The sequence below is a fragment of the Pseudochaenichthys georgianus genome, chromosome 11 (genome assembly GCF_902827115.2).
Source record: "Pseudochaenichthys georgianus chromosome 11, fPseGeo1.2, whole genome shotgun sequence".
NCBI lineage: Eukaryota > Metazoa > Chordata > Actinopteri > Perciformes > Channichthyidae > Pseudochaenichthys > Pseudochaenichthys georgianus.
In genome coordinates, this window is record NC_047513.1 from 5,680,773 (window position 1) to 5,701,173 (window position 20,401).

At 42.9% G+C, this 20,401-nt stretch overlaps 1 protein-coding gene across 1 annotated transcript; it reads left to right on the forward strand.

Annotated features, from left to right (window-relative positions):
* The first annotated feature begins 10,390 nt into the window (after positions 1-10,390).
* LOC117455651 (cyclin-dependent kinase 5 activator 1) lies at positions 10,391-19,287 on the forward strand. Its single transcript, XM_034095239.2, has 2 exons — positions 10,391-10,824; positions 11,906-19,287. The coding sequence occupies exon 2, from the start codon at positions 12,063-12,065 to the stop codon at positions 13,041-13,043; it is 981 nt and encodes a 326-aa protein (XP_033951130.1). The 5' UTR covers positions 10,391-10,824; positions 11,906-12,062; the 3' UTR covers positions 13,044-19,287.
* Positions 19,288-20,401: the final 1,114 nt, after the last annotated feature.

Here is a 20,401-nt window from a genome sequence, read left to right on the forward strand (position 1 = left end):
AACAGTCTTAATGACTGACAAACAGGCGAGTTCCGGGACCACTCCGCTGTTGCCCAGGCTTCCGCTCTCCCCGTCAGATGAGAAACAATAAAAGCTATCTTAGCTTGATCGGTGGGAAATGCTGCGGGCTGGTGTTTGAAGTGGAGATCGCACTGCACCAGGAAAGGACGACAGTTTCCAGATTCTCCGGAGAACTTCTCTGGCGAAGCGAGGCGGATCGTAGGCGAATGTACGGGGACTTGAACTGGAATATCAGCAGACCCGACCCCCGCTGGACCGGAAAACTGTGCCGCAGGAACACCAGGATTTGCCACGAGATGAGTGAGTACTTCCCGCATCTTCTCAGCCAGTAGGTTTATTTCCGTTGACACAGTAGCTTGAAGGTTGTCTTGACGAACATTCAAACTCTGGACCCCTTGGTTAATAGCTGACAGCTGTTCCTCATGCTGATGAAGGAGTCTACCCTGCACGTGCAGGGCTGTCTTTAGCGTTGTAGAATCGGCTGAGTCCATCTTGTTAGGTTGGTTCGTTCTGATACGATGGGCTCGTAAGAACTCAGATGCTCGATTCTGTTGCTTGGTAATAGTCTTTATTGGACAGAAACCAAAGCTATCAATGACTTCTAGGTTCTACTAGGACTCTCCATGGAATCACTAGGATCTACTAGGTACTGTAATATCGATCTCTGGTAAACAGGCATGGATCTAACGATAACACAAGACGAACCAACACCAGACAAAGGGAGAGAAGGACTAAATATACATATTAGGTAATGGGGCACAGGTGGACACAATCAGGGGCGGGAACAACAATCAGTCTAGCAGGTGCCACACGGACAGGAAGTGCCGACACCTGGAGAGAGAGAGTATAGTGATTATTATCAACAGACCGATAGACAAAACACTAAAACACAACAGCTAACAGCATACTAGCACTAAACCCTGACAATTATGTCGCTTAATGGGTCGGGCCAGCTCTGGAACTGTGTTCATGATGACTTATATATTTACTTTTAATTCATTCACAGTGCGGTATAATGAGACAATAACAGGCTACAGACATAAACACACACACATATATATTTATATAAATAAATATATACAATTTCAGAATCAAACAAGTATGAGAGCACTCTCATAATAACGTAATACAATCAGAGACTGGATATATCCCCCCCCTCTCTCTGGTCGCTACAATGAGTTTTATTTACAAACTATTAAAAGTAAGCATAGGACACCAAACCAACTGAGACCTGTCTGTCTGCCACATATACGCGCACACACACCTACACACTGCACCACACGCACCTACACACTGCACCACACGCACCTACACACTGCACCACACGCACCTACACACTGCACCACATGCACCTACACCCTGTACAACACGCACCTACAGCTCCTAAAGCATATCATATCAGGATACAGCCATCGTGTATTTTATTATGTGAAGCACTAAATGGTTTTAGAAAAATATTGACTCTATGTTTGTAGATATAAGAGAGTAATGTAGGCCTGTTATACTGAGTGATATATATTATACACACGGCTCTGCTTTCTGCACGGACCTCACAGCTGTTCTCACTGTAAACATCGCGTCGTGATGAAAGCAGTTAATATAATAATATCCAGGGGATGCATGCAGAGCTGTCATTGGCTGAGATAAGTCCGGCCGTGCGTCACGACTCTTTGAAACATCTCTGTTGCCGGAAATGCATCCACGAAGGAGCCGTGGAGGACCCATCAGTGTATCCTCGGTTATAGCTCCTCCAGAGAGCGATGCTCGATCCTCGGTCCTCGGTCCTCGAAGTGCATTTAGAGAAATTAGATGTCCTTCAACATGGTGCGTTGAAATTAATTTCCGGGTCACTACCGGAGGACCGAGGAGTCGAGGAGGGGTAATTAGTGAAATAAGAAAGGGCCTCAGATTGGTGTGTCTTGGTGTGTAATGCACCGTTGTGTCTTTTCGTGCCGTGCCGACACCTTCCGCCACTATTATTTGTTGTTTGTTTATATCACGCAGTCTGTTCTTCTTCTCTCGGTTATCACGCAGTCTGTCTTCCGGTTGTTGCCTCTTTTGAATGACGAATACACACTACTGCCGCCTGCTGGTAAGGAGAGTTATTGCCACTCACGCATGCGCAGTTCGTACGTGCTTATTGGCCGTCGGCTGAAGTCTTAGCGGTGTGTTCCAGTGCGAAACATGGCCAAGACGCAGGAGACGTGAGGCGACGTACGTGAGGCGACGTACGTGAGGCGACATTCCGTCGGGACGTGTTCTTTGGTGTTCTTTGGTGTCAGTTTGGTGTGTAAGGACCTTTACTTGAAGAAGAACCAGATCTAAAGGTCAGCTGTCAGTAATGAATGGACTGCTGGCAGCCATTATTACACTGTCATTTCATTATTAAGTGACTCAAATTAGTGGGCTGCTGTGGTTATTAAACGAGTCGGCTACTGTGTTTTGATCAGGTGATTTTTTTTGCTGCAAAACTACTTCCGTCAGTGGTCTTGACCAGTTTGCATTTATAAAGAATGCACAAATGTACTGTAATTCATTTTACAGTATTTAACTGGCAACAATTGACAAGTTACTTACTGTAAAATGAATTACAGTAAGTAACTTGTCAATTGCTGCCAGTTAAATACTGTGAATTTCACGGTACGTTTTTTTACGTATATATGTGTTCGAGTACTGACAACAAAGGGAGTTTTTCAAGTTGAAAATCTCTTCTCTTCCCATGCAGTATAGTCTGTTTATGTTTTCTTGTGCGGTCCTCTGCACCACCCTTCCTCTCATCTTATCATTATTGTGTGAGTATGTGTTTATTCTCTGGTTTCCCCAAAATGACCCATCTTTAGGGAATTGAAACAGTCCTTCCTATTCTCCCAGCAGTCGAGTGTCAAGGAGGACCATTGAGTCTCTGGCATGGGATATTCAAAGAAATAAAGCATTTTAATCAAACAATGTGTGGGTGTCCCTTTCTAACAATCTAGTGTTTACTGAAAGTGTATATAATGGAACTCACTGTGTCATTAATAATTATTTTAAAAGTTTCACTTTGTAATTCAGTTAAAAGTGCACGACTTTGATTTGGCAATAATTCAGTTATAAATGTTAGTATTAATAAATGGTTTCTCATTTAAATGTCAAGTTGTAATTAAGTGGAATTCAGGAAAGTGATTTTGTACCTTGCAACCCAAAAGATGGTCTTAAAAATCTGATTATGAATTCCAATCAGCAATAATATAGCATTAATTCATCGTAAATCAAGCCATTATTTAAGCTTGAAAACTGTTTCACAAATAATGATACTTAACCCTCTGGAGTCTAAGGGTATTTTCTCGATTTTTAGATGTTTTCTTAAATAACCTTTTAAATGTATTTCTTCTAACATGGCACCCCATGTGTTACATATCAAAACATGGGCAATCTCTGGTATTGATATATATGCAAGGTACTCACTTTAGAGCACTGTTTGATGAGATAAGTAGCTCAAAAGCTTAACATTTGACATCCGATTTTCAGAAAATCTTCAAAACTCTTGTGAAAACACAAATGTACTCATGTGATCGAATTGTTTTGGTGTTTTATATTTTGTTACCAAAGTCTTAGGATCACAAAAGCAGTGAACTATTTGAATTACACTGTATATAAATGTGTTATTCATGTCTAAAAGGAAAAAAAATGTAATTCGAATTTTGAGTAAAATAGGTGTTTATCACTCTACTTTCACCACAGCAGGGACTGAGATACATCAGGACTGAATCATGACTTCATATTACATACCAAGGTTCATGTGATGTGTACAAATACAAATTGAGCATTCAACCTTTTTTTTTCAACCAACTATTTATATAAATATAAAATCTCACTATTTACCAGTGGGCACACCATCAGGGCCTTCAAGGTATTCAGAGAATACCCTGGAACACTCAGATAAAACAAAAAAAAATCGATTTAATTATATAAATAAAATGTATATAAAATGAATACATGAGAATCGTATCTGTGTTGTTGATCAGTAATATTACAGTGTTACGTTGATTTGTTTGTCCTTCTCGGACCATGCACTATACATTTCAGTGGTTTTGTGTTAGAAAATAAAGTGGGGTGTGTGTGTCTACAGAAGGTCCAGTTGTGATAGACACGGTTCGCCACTGCTATTTACAATATTGAACATCAGAACTTTCAACCAACTATTCATTATAAATGTCAAGACAGTGTCAAGGTCTTTGTCTGTCTTCCAAGACAGTGGGTCTGGCTGCTGTGTAGGTGGGGGTGATGGTGCATGGGCTGCTGTGTAGGTGGGGTGTACAAGTGCTATACGAGACCTCCACGAGACCTCATGCTGGCTGGGTTGAAGGTGATGGCTGTGGTGGAGCCTTTGTGCTGAGGTGTATCTTGACCTGGTGGCAGCCGCAGATGGAGGTGGAGGCAGCTGTAGTGATGCTGGTCTGCTGGTCCTTGGTGGTGATGGCTCTGGTGAAGGCCCTTGAGCCACAGTAGATCTTGACCTGGGGGCAGGCACAGATGGATGTTGTGGCTGCTGGATAAACGCCGCCTGTGGGCCACTAGGCCCAGACAGCTGTGAAACATCTCTGTAAAACAAATTAAAATGTAGGACAATAATTACAACTAATTTCATTGAAATAAAGTTCAAGTAAAATGTTGCTCAAGCACAAATAACAATGCACACATAAAAGAAAGTTTAGGAGGTTGGACAGGAGTCTCTCTCACACACACACACACACACACACACACACACACACACACACACACACACACACACACACACACACACACACACACACACACACACACACACACACACACAGGTATTTCCAGTTACTTTACATTCAGTATAAAATCACAGACACACACATAGGCTACATCTGATTACAATGTCTCATCTGTACAGGACGGTAAAATAATAACAGGCACACATATAAATACATCTATGACAAAGTCTCATCTGTACAATATGGCAAAAACATGTCACTGTAAATGTCTCCGTTGTGGGACGAATAAATGATTAATGTAATCATCTACACATGTAATCTCACTTTTACACACCAAAATAACGTTAACACAGAGTAAACGTTTGCTAATGGAGTCTATTTTGTCCCAATAAAAAGTTCATGACTCTCGGTAAAAAATATATATCAATAAACCTATTGTTCATTTTCGCGGTATTCCCCACACATTGCCAGTACACTATTACTGTAATATTTACACTTACCCATGTCCAAATGGATCCTTGTTGTTGTCTTTGTATTCTTCTTCTTCAGAAGAGTCGAAGACATCAGGTTCACTGCTGCTAGCGAAAAAATGATGCGCATGACTAGGGATGGGTATCGTTAGGTGACGTCAGCGGCTCCTTCAGGGACTTATTCTGATGTGAACGCGATTTACGAGATAGTTCCAGGAAATAAAAGTTCCGGGGAAAAGTTCCGGGTATACCAATACCGTCCAATCAGGTACCGGTACTGACTTAGTGCCGGTTCTCGATTCTCATCCCTAGGCATGACCCTCATATGTATTTCTGATGTATTGTCTACATGAGAAGACTGAATAGTAGAATAACACAGACGGATCCAAATCTGTTATTTTTTAAAGTGACATCACAAGTATTTTTTTATTGCAACTATCACACATTTATATGACCTACAACAAGAAAAGTGCAACACTGGCTCTTTGTTGGGAGCAGTGAATATGAGAAAGGGCTGATTCATTGCCAGCAGTTTAAACGTTTTGTTGGACCAATCAGGAGGCGGCAATCAAGGAAAATGGTCCAATCATGAGACACCACCTGTTTAACCACCTTTGCACACTTTAGAGAGAGAGAGAAATCTGACATAATGACCCGGGTCTGGAAGTAGGGATTGTTTCATTCATGAGTTATTGCCGGCCTCATGTTGTATCTGATCCTCTTAAACTCCACCGCTCAGGCAACTCCACGACCTCCAGCGGGATGGACTTATGAAAACAGTTGCATAATTACAGCACACCTACACCACGTGAGGGAAGGTCACTACACTAGTAAAGCCCTTCTGGTCACTCTCAGTCATTTCATAATGATCTGATATGTTCTCATTTGAGTCATTACGTCTTATTGGTCTTTAATGAAAGTTGATCAACAGGCTGACTGACACAGAAGGGTTAAAGAAACAATACATGGAGTTTACTCTGCAAGTAAAGCACAGATTTCAGAGAGGTGTTAAAGCAGCTCAGAGTCTTATAGAGTTTAAAAGAGGACATTTGGGCTTTAATGTTCCAATAACTCAATTTGAACCTACAGTGTTACCTCCCTGTGCACAAAGGGTATATTTCCAGGCTTCTGAGGGATTATTGTTCAACTCCTTCCAAGTCATTATGCTTCCATTGCACCGCATGCATTCTGCACCATTTACAGTTCATGGAGCGGAGAACGTTCAACAGACAAGAGCTGTTTTGTCAACACATCCTCACTCCCAGGTCGGCCTATGTTGACGTTATGTCAAGTCCCCTGCCGGCTTTTTCCAACGCAAGGGGGGGGGCCTTAGCGTCCATTTTCAACGCAAGGGGGGGGGCCTTAGCGTCCATTTTCAACGCAAGGGGGGGGGCCTTAGCGTCCATTTCAGCTTTCCGGGATGTCCATGTGCTTCTATGGACGCTCATGGAAGCACGGCATTCGTTTGTGTCGACTGCCCTTAAAGGCAATGTGAGCGTCCATTCTCATTGGATAGCGGAGAATTGTACACCCGGAAGTAAATATTCCCCTTACTGACAATTGATTTTACAGTGATATCTGCACTACTCATCGACTAAAATACACCAGATTATCCTTGTTAATTACACAACATTGATTGGTTTAAATTGTGTGCAATGCTTTTGTATTTTTCCCCTTCGATTCGGAGAAACAAATCTTTTTTCGGAGTAAAGGATGGCAGAAGACACTACACTACCCAGAATCCCCAGCTATCATTTCTCCCTGCAGAAAAAGAAAACATGGCCGAACTTCGTTTTATTCTGGGTGTAAAATGCCTATTTTAAAGTTAGTTTGGCCATTAAAATGCGTTTTGATGTCATTTGATGCGAGAAATATGAGTTGTTATTTCAGATTATGTGTGCAGTGGATGTACATGATCTTTAGTTTGCTAGTTATTACGAAGATTACTTCAGGAAATTGCGTCCAACGTTTTCATTGTTACCAAGGTGGTTGCTAGGGACGCTGCTTTCGATATTATTTCTGTTATGTTGTGTAACTGTTTAATGGTGTTATCTTTATTGCTACCCCCTTCCCCGTCAATGTATAGTGTTGGTCCACAGCGCAAACATATTAGTTTAACAAAATCCGCATCTAAAGATACGTTATTTCCCCCTGTGCAATTCCAGTCTCACATCTCACAGCACATCGTCATTAACAAATACCGGAAACAGACCGAAAACATTTAAAAAAAATAAAATAATACCTTATTCCGAGTGTGCTTGCTTTTCTCTTTCAAAGTCATCACATAACGGCATTGTAATACACGGTTCGGCTGCATTAAATATTACATATCTGCCGTAGTTCTGTATTTATAGAGCCCTGATGAGAAGACAAACATGAGGAACTGAAAACGTGACGTGGATCATAAATATATCAGCCATTAAACAACATCTTACATTTCTTTTCACACAATACGTCTCCTTGCCGTATCAACACTAATTCGGCTCACTTTTATATTTGATCCAATTGGTAGATAGGCTGTATTTACACCATAAAGGTGCACAGATGATATAAAGAGACACCTGGTGGTTAAAGCATGTTATTGAATTTCATTATTTTTATTATTAGATATTAATAGGATCCCTATAAAGTATATTCATTACTCGTTATTCTCTACTAATAGTTAATTAAAGACTGTATATAATGACTATTTTGCACATCCCGTTCAAGATTTCAAGATGTTCTAAGGTTTATTGACATATCATATAGGCCTACACAACTATGGTGTAGTTCTGCACTGAATGAAAAACTTGGGTCGCAGGTTCCTCAACAGTGCATTACAAGACATCTATCAATATGTGTGCATACCTCCAGCAATGTTAACTATGTTGAAGCACTTATTTTAACTGATATTATACATAATGTATTATACTCTTATGATGTATGCAGATATTTCATCTCCGGCCTTGTCAGGTATTGAACAATCAATAAATAAAGAACACAGAATTGTTAAATATAAAACACAGAATTTGTGTGATTATACTAAATGATTTTCAAATAAACACCACTGCATATTTAACTGTTACACATGCTGATGTAACGCAAATGTTCCAACTTGGGATCAATAAAGTATATCTTATCTTAAGCTGATCGATGGCTACTGCCATATTTGCAAAATGTGCCTCTGAACCTTGACAAGTGCATGTTTCAGGCTTATCAATTAATGTAATGTAATGTAATGTTATCAATTAACAACAGGAGGGGTCACAAACATAAGTCCAGCTGTTAAATAAAGCTCTTCTGACCTTAGCTGGCGTGTGGGTATATATATTAATACTGCCCATTATGGGCACCAGTAATTTTCACCCATTTATTAATTATATGTTTTAAATGTGAGTGTTTCCTGTCCCCTAAACATCCAGGGATGTACACAGTTTAATACTGGCAACTTCTTATTATGGGAAATACGAAAACGTCTTTTAAAACTACAACTCCCAGTAGAGACGTGCCATAGAGAACATGTTGCGAAACAGAATAGCCAGCATGTGTAGTTCTGGGGACGGGGTGGGGGAGGGGGGGACGCGGTGGACCCGTTCAAATCCAGTTTTGAACAGTCTGCCGTGGTTCCATCCCATTTCAAGTGCTGTTCGAGGCTCGGTAACCCTCGGAGCACACTCTCCAATCACAGAGCTTGAGGACTATCACGGGGTTTGTCAAACAGAGCACATGGTGTAGTCCAAACGATAGCTGGGGATTCTGGGTAGTGTAGTGTCTTCATTGCCTTTAAGGGCAGTTGACACAAACGAATGCCGTGCTTCCATGAGCGTCCATAGAAGCACATGGACATCCCGGAAAGCTGAAAATGGACGCTAAGGGCCCCCCCCTTGCGTTGAAAATGGACGCTAAGGCCCCCCCCCCCCCCCCCTTGCGTTGAAAATGGACGCTAAGGCCCCCCCCCTTGCGTTGGAAAAAGCCGGCAGGGGACTTGACATAACGTCAACATAGGCCGACCTGGGAGTGAGGATGTGTTGGTTTTGTGCAGAGCTGGCAAAAACATGTTTGCTTCATTCATAACATTTAAAACTTGTGCCACTGCGCTTCTAATCCTATTACCAATAGGAAAGCATGCTTTGTGTGGTTCCTGTCCTGTGTTTGATTTTCTTACAGTGGATTTCAAAGTTCAATTGTGAACTTGGGAACAGCAGTTGAGAAAACAGAACGACACAGGGTCCATCTGGGAGCTGTTCATCAGCAAATTATGAGAAACGTTTTACGAATCCTTGAAGTGAAGCCATCAGAAGAAAAAAAACTATAACTAATATTTGTTTTCTAAACTTCTTTTATTTTATTTTAACTCATTAAAGGTGGGGTAGGTAAGTTTGAGAAACCGGCTGGAGATACACTTTTTGTTATATTCCATGGAATGCTCTTAACATCCCGATAGCAATGAATATCTGAAGTGCTTTGACACAAAATCCATAAAAAGTCATCTGTGGAAGCCGTAGTACTGTAAAAAGCACGACCAATCATTTTAGCCGACCCGGCTAAAGTAACTGGATGGCCTACCTGCCTGTCGTGCCCTCAATGGTCATGTGCGCGTTCTCGTGTGTTGGAGGATTTTCTCCGGTTGTGTATTTTCAAATTCTAGCGCACTCGAGCTGGTTTCTCCGAAATTACCTAGCCCACCTTTAAAGATACATTTTTTTCCATAAGTGGTTTTAATTGTATTTGTTTTGCTTAATATAATAAGTATTATTTTGTTTAAAAATGTAATTTAGTTTAATATAATGAAATTATTCAATAATATATTATGCTTTATTTTTCTAAATATGTTTTGCTTAATGATGTGATTTTATTTAGCATTATTTTATTAGTAAGTATTAATATATAGTATATATAATTATTTAACTTCTGTTTTCTTAGATTCTTTTTTATTCTTGACAAATATGCATCGATAAAGTTTATTATGGGCTTATCTTTACACTTAAAATGAATCCTGCTTCAGATTAAATGTGTGTGCGCGTGTTAAATGTGTGTGTGTGTGTGTGTGTGTGTGTGTGTGTGTGTGTGTGTGTGTGTGTGTGTGTGTGTGTGTGTGTGTGTGTGTGTGTGTGTGTGTGTGTGTTTGCGCCTGCGTGGGCGCGCGTGTGTGTCGTGTGGCTGCTCAGCCTCTAATGTGAGACATCCCGCCCAGAGAGATCGGGACCGATCAGCGGTCAGTAGCTGACTGAAGTGCTCCGCGTCCGGACTCACAGCTGCACCGGGGACCGGGATCAGAACCGGGGGAAGTCAGAGGATACTTTACGCTCCGAGATGGAAAACATTGAAAAGACTCTTTGAAAGTTTACATTGTGGACATGGAGACAGAAGCGAACAGACAAATAATCACAACAACGTCCGCCTGAGGTTCGCGGAGGATGACATCGGCACCGCCTGGCGAGCACCGACGCGTTGATCCACACTTCCACATCTCTGGAGCAGAGTAGGTCAAAGCAAAGAGCGAGTGTCTGCCTCTGGTTCTGCAGAAGGACCAGCATCGCTCTCTCTACAGCGCGCTTGTTTTGCGCTCCTGTATATCTTTGCACCATCGCAGACTGCGGCAAAACACAAACCCGGACATCTCGTGCAAACAGGTAAGCGGCAAAGCAGCCCTAAGTGTGACAGCTATGGAGACGAAATGTTAAGACAAATGTGTCTGTTTTTAAAGTAACAGCGTTTTCAGCTGATTTTAAAAATAGCACATATTGATAAAGAAGGAAAAAGTGTGCGTAAAATGCTTAAAATGTGCTCTATTCACCATGTTGGCTCATGCTTGGATATATCCTTTTGATAGTTTTAAATCAAGGGATCTTCACGGGTTCCAGAGAATAGTAGGTCAATGATTAACCCTTTAAAATCCAGTTGATTTCCCCTTAGAGCTCGGAACACAGTCTTATCCTGACTGTCTGATATCACACATATATTCTGTATAAAACACAACCCTCCAGTCAAATATTGTTACAGGAATGTATACACATTTGCCCAAATATTCTAGGATGTTTGGAAAAATTAGGATCCCCTCTTTCTAATAGCTTTTGGCTGCACAGGATGAGCTTGGAATGGTAGGAGAGGCATATGTTATTATACTCTACGATATGTGGCTAGGTATAAGAAGTAATATCACAGTGTAGGAATACTCTGTTACAAGTACAGGTCATCCGATGCAAATGTTACTCACGTAAAACTACAAAAGTATTAGCATTAAAATATACTTCCAGTACTGAAATTAAAAGGACTCATTATGCAGATTGACCGATTTTATTATATTATATAAGATATGTTCTGATTATAATTATTGATGTTTTATTGTGTTTATCACAGCTGGTAAAGGCTGAGCATGTTTTAATGACTTTGTATGATGTTCGGTGTTACTAAAGTCTTATTTATGTGCTGATTGTATGTTTCAAATAATGAATCCCAATCTGCAAAGTAACTAAATGTATTAAATACATGTAGTTGAGTAAAAGTACACTGTAAACTCTGAATTTTAGTGGATAATAAGTACAAATTAGCAACAAATGAAATGTATTAGAAGTACTAGTATCTCAAAATTGTACTTAAGTTGTGTACTCGAGTAAATGTACTTAGTTACTGCACTGTTTGTGGCCCATGTGGATTTAAAGTGACTTTACTTACTTTACTATGTTGTGTTTCAACCCTCTCGTCCTGTTGCAGGTCTCTGCAGCCACGCTCGTTCCAACATGAGCGCCCTCTCGTCTCCGTGCTGTTTCCCCGATGAGAGTTCACATCTGCTGGATATTAGGAAGTAAAAGAGCTTTGCTACAAACTCTCTGAACAGCATCAGCAAGGCAGTGTAATCTGTGGACTCACCATGGGCACTATCCTATCCCTGTCCCCCGGCTCTCGGAAGTCAGGCTACTATGACAACCGTCCGGGCTCGCTCAGCCACTACCCGAGCATCAGCAGCCGCTCCCTCAACAGCCAGAAAGAGCGCGGGCTGAAGAGGGGGCAGTCCATCTTCCTCCCGGCGCTGACATGGAAGCGACTGGTGGCTTCAACCAAGAAGAAGGGTAAGTCCAAGAAAGGCTCCGGTGGTCAAATGGCCCTCGGGGACCCTCTCAACAACAACATCAACATCTACCAAAAGGACCCCTTGTTGCACCTCAACCGCGAACATGTGAAGAAGTCGTTCTCCTGTGCCAACCTGTCCAGCTACGAGGGCCCAGCAGGTCTGGGGCTCGGCTACGGCATGGGGCTGGGCCAGGGCCACGGATACGGCTACAGCAAATCACAACTGCTCTCCTCTGTGAAAAAAGTTCCCCAAGGGACGGTGTCGTCGTCCCCAAAGCGCGTCATCGTCCAGGCGTCCACCAGCGAGCTGCTGCGCTGCCTGGGGGAGTTCCTGTGCTGTCGCTGCTACCGGCTGAAGCTCCTGGCCCCCGCCGACCCGGTGCTGTGGCTGCGGGCCGTGGACCGCTCGCTGCTGCTGCAGGGCTGGCAGGACCAGGCCTTCGTCACGCCCGCCAACGTGGTCTTCGTCTACATGCTGTGTCGAGACGTGGTGGATGGCGACGTTGTTTCGTCGGAGCACGAGCTGCAGGCCATCCTGCTCACCTGCCTCTACCTGTCCTACTCCTACATGGGCAACGAGATCTCGTACCCGCTCAAGCCCTTCCTGGTGGAGGCGGGTAAGGAGGCCTTCTGGGACCGCTGCCTCGCCATCATCAATGCAACCAGCGCCAAGATGCTGCGCATCAACGCGGACCCGCACTATTTCACACAAGTATTTGCTGAACTCAAGAGTGAGGGCGGCTGCGGCCCTCAGGACTACAGTCGGTTGCTGGATCGGTGAGAAGAACTCTGCTGATCACATGCCTTTTGTACACTCATGCACATGTATACTTGCACACTGAAGCATACACTTGCCTCATCGGATTCCTTTTCTTCTTCTGCTGGAGGATTGTCGGCCTATCTGTAATAAATGTAATGATTCTATCTCTGTTCTCCCTTGCATCTTCGACAAAAAGGAATTATAAACATTCTCCCCAAGATAATTGGCAGAAAAGAAGCTCACAGTTTTGCTTTTCTTTTCCTTGTCCTGGAATATCCACCTGAGGTTACTTGAATTGAAGAACCCTCTGTCCCGTACGTGGTCCCAGCTGCTCCTCTGGATCTGCACAACCAGGCCTCCTGTCCTCTATGAACTTCTCTGAATGTGCTCGATCAGTGCTTAGGACAATAGGATGCCATCATCCCTCCACCATGGTATCATCAAGGAGTCATCAAGGATTCTTCAACAGTTGCATTCTAAACATCGGAGTGGATTCACAGAAGATTAAAACAGACAATATAATCGTCCGAGGCCAAGTTACACTTTCCAGGGCAACAAGAGGAGACATGTTGAAGTCCGCTGCTGGCTAAGCCCCATGTGGCAGCAGTGAGAAGTGAGTCAGAGTGACGGGGACAGCTGAGAGGGCCATGTTAGGTCCTGCTGTGTGGTCAGTAAAGCAGAGCGGAGTTCTGTGGAGCCTTTTGAGGGGCGTCTGGCTTGAGGGGACAGTTGCTGTTTTTTGTTATCGTTACTCATTCGAGCCTGCATCTGTGTTTCCATTTGATCTCAGGAGACTCTCCTGGTGGAAGCATAATTTGAGATGGATGTGTGTGTGTGTGTGTGTGTGTGTGTGTGTGTGTGTGTGTGTGTGTGTGTGTGTGTGTGTGTGTGTGTGTGTGTGTGTGTGTGTGTGTGTGTGTGTGTGTGTGTGTGTGTGTGTGTGTGTGTGTGTGTGTGTGTGTGTGTGTGTGTGTGTGTGTGTGTGAGCGTGTGTGGGGGCGGTTGTCTATGTTGGCATTATGCAGTGGACGGCAGCCATGGTCATCAGCTGTTTGCTCCATCCTTTGTCCCTGCATCTTGTTGACAGAGCACCCACAGGCTGTGGTATTAATGAGATTAGCAGATTACTGCAGACCCTCCCCTCCTCCACCTCTGCCCCCTTCTTGTCCACTCGGCAGCCCTGCAGAACTTCAGTGGCTAATCCAGGCCAGGCCGGACCGTGCTGGACTGTAACACACAAACAAACACGTGTACCTTGTTGTGTGTCTCTATTCACTTTAAGGTGCATGGATGAAACGTTGCGTGACACACGTGTGCCGCTCAGGGTCCAGAGCAGAGGCACTGAAGCTCTCAGTTGATTTGGTTTAAGAGTTGTATTGTGTCAGTCCCATCCTCATCATCCTCATCATCCTCAACAGGCCTGTTCTACCTCTCAATCAACCATTGGCATGTTTGCTTCATTGCCTTTAATCTCACCCCGTGTGAGTTAATGTGTTTTCAGAGGTAGTCACAGGTGAGCCCAGGGGTTGGCATAATTGTTTCACTGAATAATATATGAAGATACAAAAACAAATGTTTGCTGGATTTTGTGTCGCAAAAATTTAAAAGTTGTTCCGCAAAAATTAGCAGATAGAAAAATGGGGGAAAGCACAAATTAACTGCACATATTTGCACCAGATTGGTGTGACCAACGGTTACTAGTTTAACCAAAGATTTTTTCCAATGAAAAAGTGAAATGTAACCCTTTATTTACAAGAGAAAGGCTATATGAAAGAAAGTGGTTACTTTCAGCTTGACTCCTTCTCTTTTTATCCTCTTCATGTATCCTTTTTTTGTGTCCGCACCTCCAGTTTTGGATACTCAACTCCCCAGCAGGATGCTACTTGGTTAAGAAGCTGCTTCAACTCTAATATCATGGTTGCTTGACCAGCTTTTACCAAGGCATGGTGCCAACAATAGCACATGGCAAAGCCTTAATCTTATTGTGTTGGGGCGTCTGGAGCAGGGACGTGCACAGACATTTGGAGGGGCTATTGCTCTAAACTGGAAAAAGGGCCCCCCCCCCGATAAAAAACACGAGACCTTTTGAAAATTGTAACTTGTTTTTAATGTAAAAAAAACCAAACGATTATTACATCAACTAAATTGAACAGTAATTCACATCTCATAACAAAATAAGCTAAGGCGACGACTTGCATTCGGTAACTTGATTTGAAAAATGAAAACCAGGGACATTGTTTGTTTTGCGGTCCATATCTCATTAAAATATCTAATGTTAGTAACTATTAAAGACAAAATGGGGACAATTCTGTTCTAATGTAGTTTGACCATAGTAACTGCTGTGCAGCCATACTGATAAAATAGGGCCTCTAACTAATTACCTTAAATAAACTCACTAATTAATGAAACCCGTTCAATACGCATTATTCTTATTCTTATCATTCTTTATGAGCGCAGTAACGGTAAGGTATCTAATTACTTAGTTATTTAGTATTCCATAACTTAATAACGGAGATGGTCAAACTAAAGTGGTAGAGACATGGCAGAAATCCTACAATGAAGCGGGACATTGAACTGTTCACCCGTGAGAGGGCGATCAAGAAAAGAGAGCGAGCGGCCTGTTGAGGGAGTTTACAGATGAAGACACAGAAAGACAGAAGCACAATAACAACAAGCAGGCTATATTTAGGTGATCGTAACGCACCGGCAGATGACAGCACTGACAAAGTGTGTTTCCCGCAGCGAGACGCGACAATACTAATTGTGGGCTTATCATGCTGATTCGGCCACAACAGAAAAAAGAAAAACAAACTCTCTCTCTCTCCAGAGGGGCAGGTCAGCAAAAAGGCCAAACGGGCCGTTGCCCGGGCAACATTAGCCCATCCCTGTGCACGTCCCTGGGCTGGAGGGTTTCCACACCCCTCCTCCTCGGGCAGTATAGCTCTTGCACACTTTGCTGTATGTATTCCCCACCAAGGTCAAGGATCAAAAAAGGTCCTTTCTCAGATCTGACCTTTACACACATGTGCAAACAAACACACTCTCGGTCACATCCCCTCCCCAATCTACTCCTAATCCTCCCACCCAATCAAATAAAGAGAGAGGGATGAAAACACGAGGGAATGAGTCAAAGGTTCAGAGTCCGATGAGATTTGGACACACTTCCCCGCGTGCTGCCTTCAAATCCTGCTCCGAGGCCTTCAGCGACCTAAAGCTTAGCCCAGCTACTGCAGCTCATCTGGGCTCTTTGGAGTGACGGCTTCCTTCCTGCCCGCCTGAGGGATCTGGCATGAGCTCACGCCAGTCAACCAATAGTGGGGCAAATAATTGAATATACCCGGGAAATCGTTGAAATGTGGAAAAAAGTACTACATTTGGCAAACAAACTCCTTTTGAAAATGCCCGTTATCCACTCAGATGGCTATTTTCAAGATGGCCACAAATGATGGATTGGAAATGTGTTTTGCCATCAAATGACTTTCACTTGACCCCTATGGTTGATCTTGGTGTCATATCATACATGTGTTACCAGAAACCAAATTCAGACGTCAGGAATGACTCTTCTTTCTACCATATCTGAGCCATACGATCAAAGTAATCTGCATCTCAGTGGAGGTGGTTGAGGTATTTTGTATGTCACGTTCTGGTGACATCATGGTGTTCAGTGATGGTTAACTAATTTAGCTCACATAGAAGACTAGTATTAGTATTACGTTTAGATTCCAAAATGCTTTCTAATAAGCCCCATATTTTAACATGTTGTGTTCTGAGGAAGTTTCTAAATGTGAATGCAGTCAATAATTCAATAGCAAATTCACAGAAATTGATCCAGTGGTTAATATTCTGTGGTTTTTAGAAAATAAAAGATGCTAACACAGGCTTTCTTTGTTTAATGCCCCCAGAGGGATGAACATGGTGCTTGTATCCAATTTTTAAAAAGGATTACAGCTATCAGCAGCTATTCTAGGAGTGATGGCGGCGATTCACACAGAGACACCACCGGCTCTTTGGCAGCCATTTTGGTCTCTTTCTCTCTGGCCCCGTGTCTGACAAGAACACTTGTGTCTTGAACTCCCTCTCTCCGTCCAGCTTCCCAACCCCTCCAACCCCATTTCCACACACTCAGCTGTTGTCCCTGGCCTTCATTAGATTTGACACCCCACACCCGCCAGCCATTGTCAGGACGAGGAAGGGCAGAATGGATCTGTTTGTTGGCACCGTGTTGGTTGTGTTTGCTTGTGAATGTGGGTCAGCCCTTGATGTTACTTAATGTTACTCAAAGCAGGAGTTACAGTACAGCAACACATCTGCATGCTGTGACCTTTGCTTTGATGACCTCTTTTGGCTCGCTCGTAAACGGAACAGACCTAGAGGAACCATGTTCATTCAAGCCTAATTCAATTCATGCAATTTGGCAAATGTGATGAAGTTTGGTCTTGACTAATAAGGTGATATTCCCCTCAGGTCAGAACCTCCGTCCAATCACAAAGCTGTTCGTCCAATCATGTCAGCGGTGCGGCTTTAAAGTCAAGCATCTCAGCTGGAGCTCTAATAGTGATTATCCAATCAAACCCCTCGGCTTGTTTCCCGATCTCTGCATCCCTGACTCACAGACACACGATGCCTGTGACATCTCTGTGGATAATATATGACTCTCGACTATTCAAACTGAATTAGGTTTGGAGCAAACAGGACCTTCATCTAGGACTCCAACTCTGTTCTACAGAGTATTTCAGATGGGCCTTAGCTCTGTTTTGAAGACTTTTGGTGTTTGTGAGAACAGTGTGATAAAAGATTGAACCGAAACTCCTCGTGATATTCTATATTTGTCTTATTGTCAACATACATTAGACTATTTTAGTGCTTTCTCTACGAGTTTTCAGCTTCAAGCCCATTTGTTTGAAGTAAAGGCATAAATCACTAAAACCTGTCATGAATGTATACTTTGCCTAAAAAGCTGGTCACTGTATTTTGTAGCAAACATTACTCAAAGTGGAGTAAATAACACATTGGCTAGGGACTAGTTTCTGCTGCGGATGAATACAAATGTAGGGCAATCAGTATTCACAGCAACAGGACTGTGATTTTTGGAATAATAAAACAAAACTACAGTGCCCATGTTCGTTGTATTGAATAAATGTTTCGTCCACTGAGACATTAAGCTTGTCTGAAGTGTTTTTTTATATTTTTGGACACAAAATGTAGCTTTACGGCACAGAAACAAGATGTACCAGGCTTTTATATGTCAGTTTGGTCATTGTTATGCAATTTGTTGACAATAAGAAGAAAATAGCATATCACAAGACCTTTCCTTGAAGTCCCCGCAGCTCTATGAGTTGTGTTAAGTTATTTCAGTATGCTGCTGGAGTTTGGTGTGAGATTCATAGCCTCGCACACCTTCCACTGATGATGTAAATATGTGGGTGTGTAACAAAACTTGTTAAGAATGAAAAAATGAACAAAAACAATTTTCTTGCATGCATGGTAGTTTAGTTTCTTTCTTTTTGTACCTCTGCTTTTATTTGCATTTTATAATGTGATGTTTGAAATGAAAGGTGATGTCTTTGGTCATTTAGAGGAAACATGATGTGAACAGTATTAAAGTCTGACGTGTGACTACAGGTGTAACTATAGCTGTTCATGATTAGAAACAATAGAGACAGTGAAATAAATAAATGATCAACTCTTATTTTCTTAAGATCAATCTAAAATTAGCAAAGCATGTGAATACATACGAGCTAAGACAAGTTATCATTTACCATCGTTTATTTTAAACTCGTCTCACACCAGACTTCATTCGTTAGTTTGCTCTTTTAGACGTGGTCATGATGTGTCATACCACAACACGAACAGAGCACAGTACACATATAGAAGTGCTTTTCTTATCAGTGCACCAGCTGGGGACACAGAGGCGGCCATTGTTAATGTAGTGTGTGTTTTTCGCAGGCTCTCCAGCTCCGATTGTAGCTTCGCCTCTGGGTGCAAAACCCTTTTTTTATTCATCACAACACCTCGTCTGTGTCGTGTCAACTTGTGACATATGTTGATACAGGGATACATCTGTCTCCTCCTCCACCTGTTTGCATTTCCTCAGCCATCATTGTACCTGTTACTCCAAATGAAGAGGCACATCTAGAGTGACTTTTGTTAAGCCACTAAAACGTGTGAAAGTGAAATACTGTTGATGGGAGAAACTTGAAGAATACAAATGTGACATTTTTTGTTTGTTTGTCTGTTTTTTTCATGATGATGTTTACTGTGTTGATAATTTAATAAAGTATTGAGTTGAAATCTGGTGTGTTTCTCCCTTTTCATACATCTGCGAGGCTCGCCCTCTTAACTCAAGCTGCCTTTGTTCTCCACATGAGAAACTCTCCGCCTGCAACCCTGCTAACTGAAGACCGGCAGTAAATTCACGTGGGACATAAAATTGCTACAATAGCCCGGCCGCTGCATGCAGATGGCCTTTTGGCTTCCTGGCAGATCAGGGGGGGGGTTGCGCTCCATCTGAGCATGTCTCTGCAGTCAATCACCGGCCCCTCCGCCCAAACCCCAGGTGGAAACACTGTGATCGGGACACAGCCTCCTCTCAGTGCGACATGTCAGTGTGTGCAGGCCAGGAGCATGAAGGCGTTCTTGCAGAGCTCTTTGTTTTAAGATCTAATCCACGGGACCGCGCCGCCCGGCACGTTCATGCGACGTGTTCATTACTACATGAGTGTTACCTTTACCCATGGATGCACAATAAGAACGGATTATATGATTATATGAATACTTTCGTGACGTTTCGCTCTCTCAAAAGTTGGGCCATTTTGTCTTCATGCGCCAATGAGCAACTCTCATAGGAATGACCGAGGCCCCGCCTCCCACGCTGTATCCAGTTCTTATTATACATCCGTGGCTGGAACACACCGCAAAGACTTCAGCCGACGGCCAAGTTGCACGTACGAACTACGCATGCGTGAGTGAGTGGCAATAACTCTCCTTACCAGCGGGCGGCGGTAGTGTGTATTCCTCATTCAAAAGAGGCAACAACCGGAAGACAGACTGCGTGATAACCGAGAGAAGAAGAACAGACTGCGTGATAACCGAGAGAAGAAGAACAGACTGCGTGATATAAACAAACTACAAATAGCGCGTGCGTTCCATTTTAACTCTACAGCGAGAAGCTCACGGGGCTTTCTCGATCCTGTGTCGAGAGCACAGGTGCACTGATTCGCTAAGCTGAACAGCCAATCAGAGTGATTTCTTTGGCCGACGGCCTTTGTAGGGCGATACGACGCTCATCGACGGCCCAACATCTATCTAAGGAGATTGAGTCTCTTCTGCCTCATGTTATTGTTATTGTTATTGGATTGACTCACAGAGCTTAACCATCA

Excerpts from the sequence above, each read along its gene's own strand:
- LOC117455651 (XM_034095239.2), top strand. The coding sequence starts at position 12,063 with ATGGGCACTATCCTATCCCTGTCCCCCGGCTCTCGGAAGTCAGGCTAC.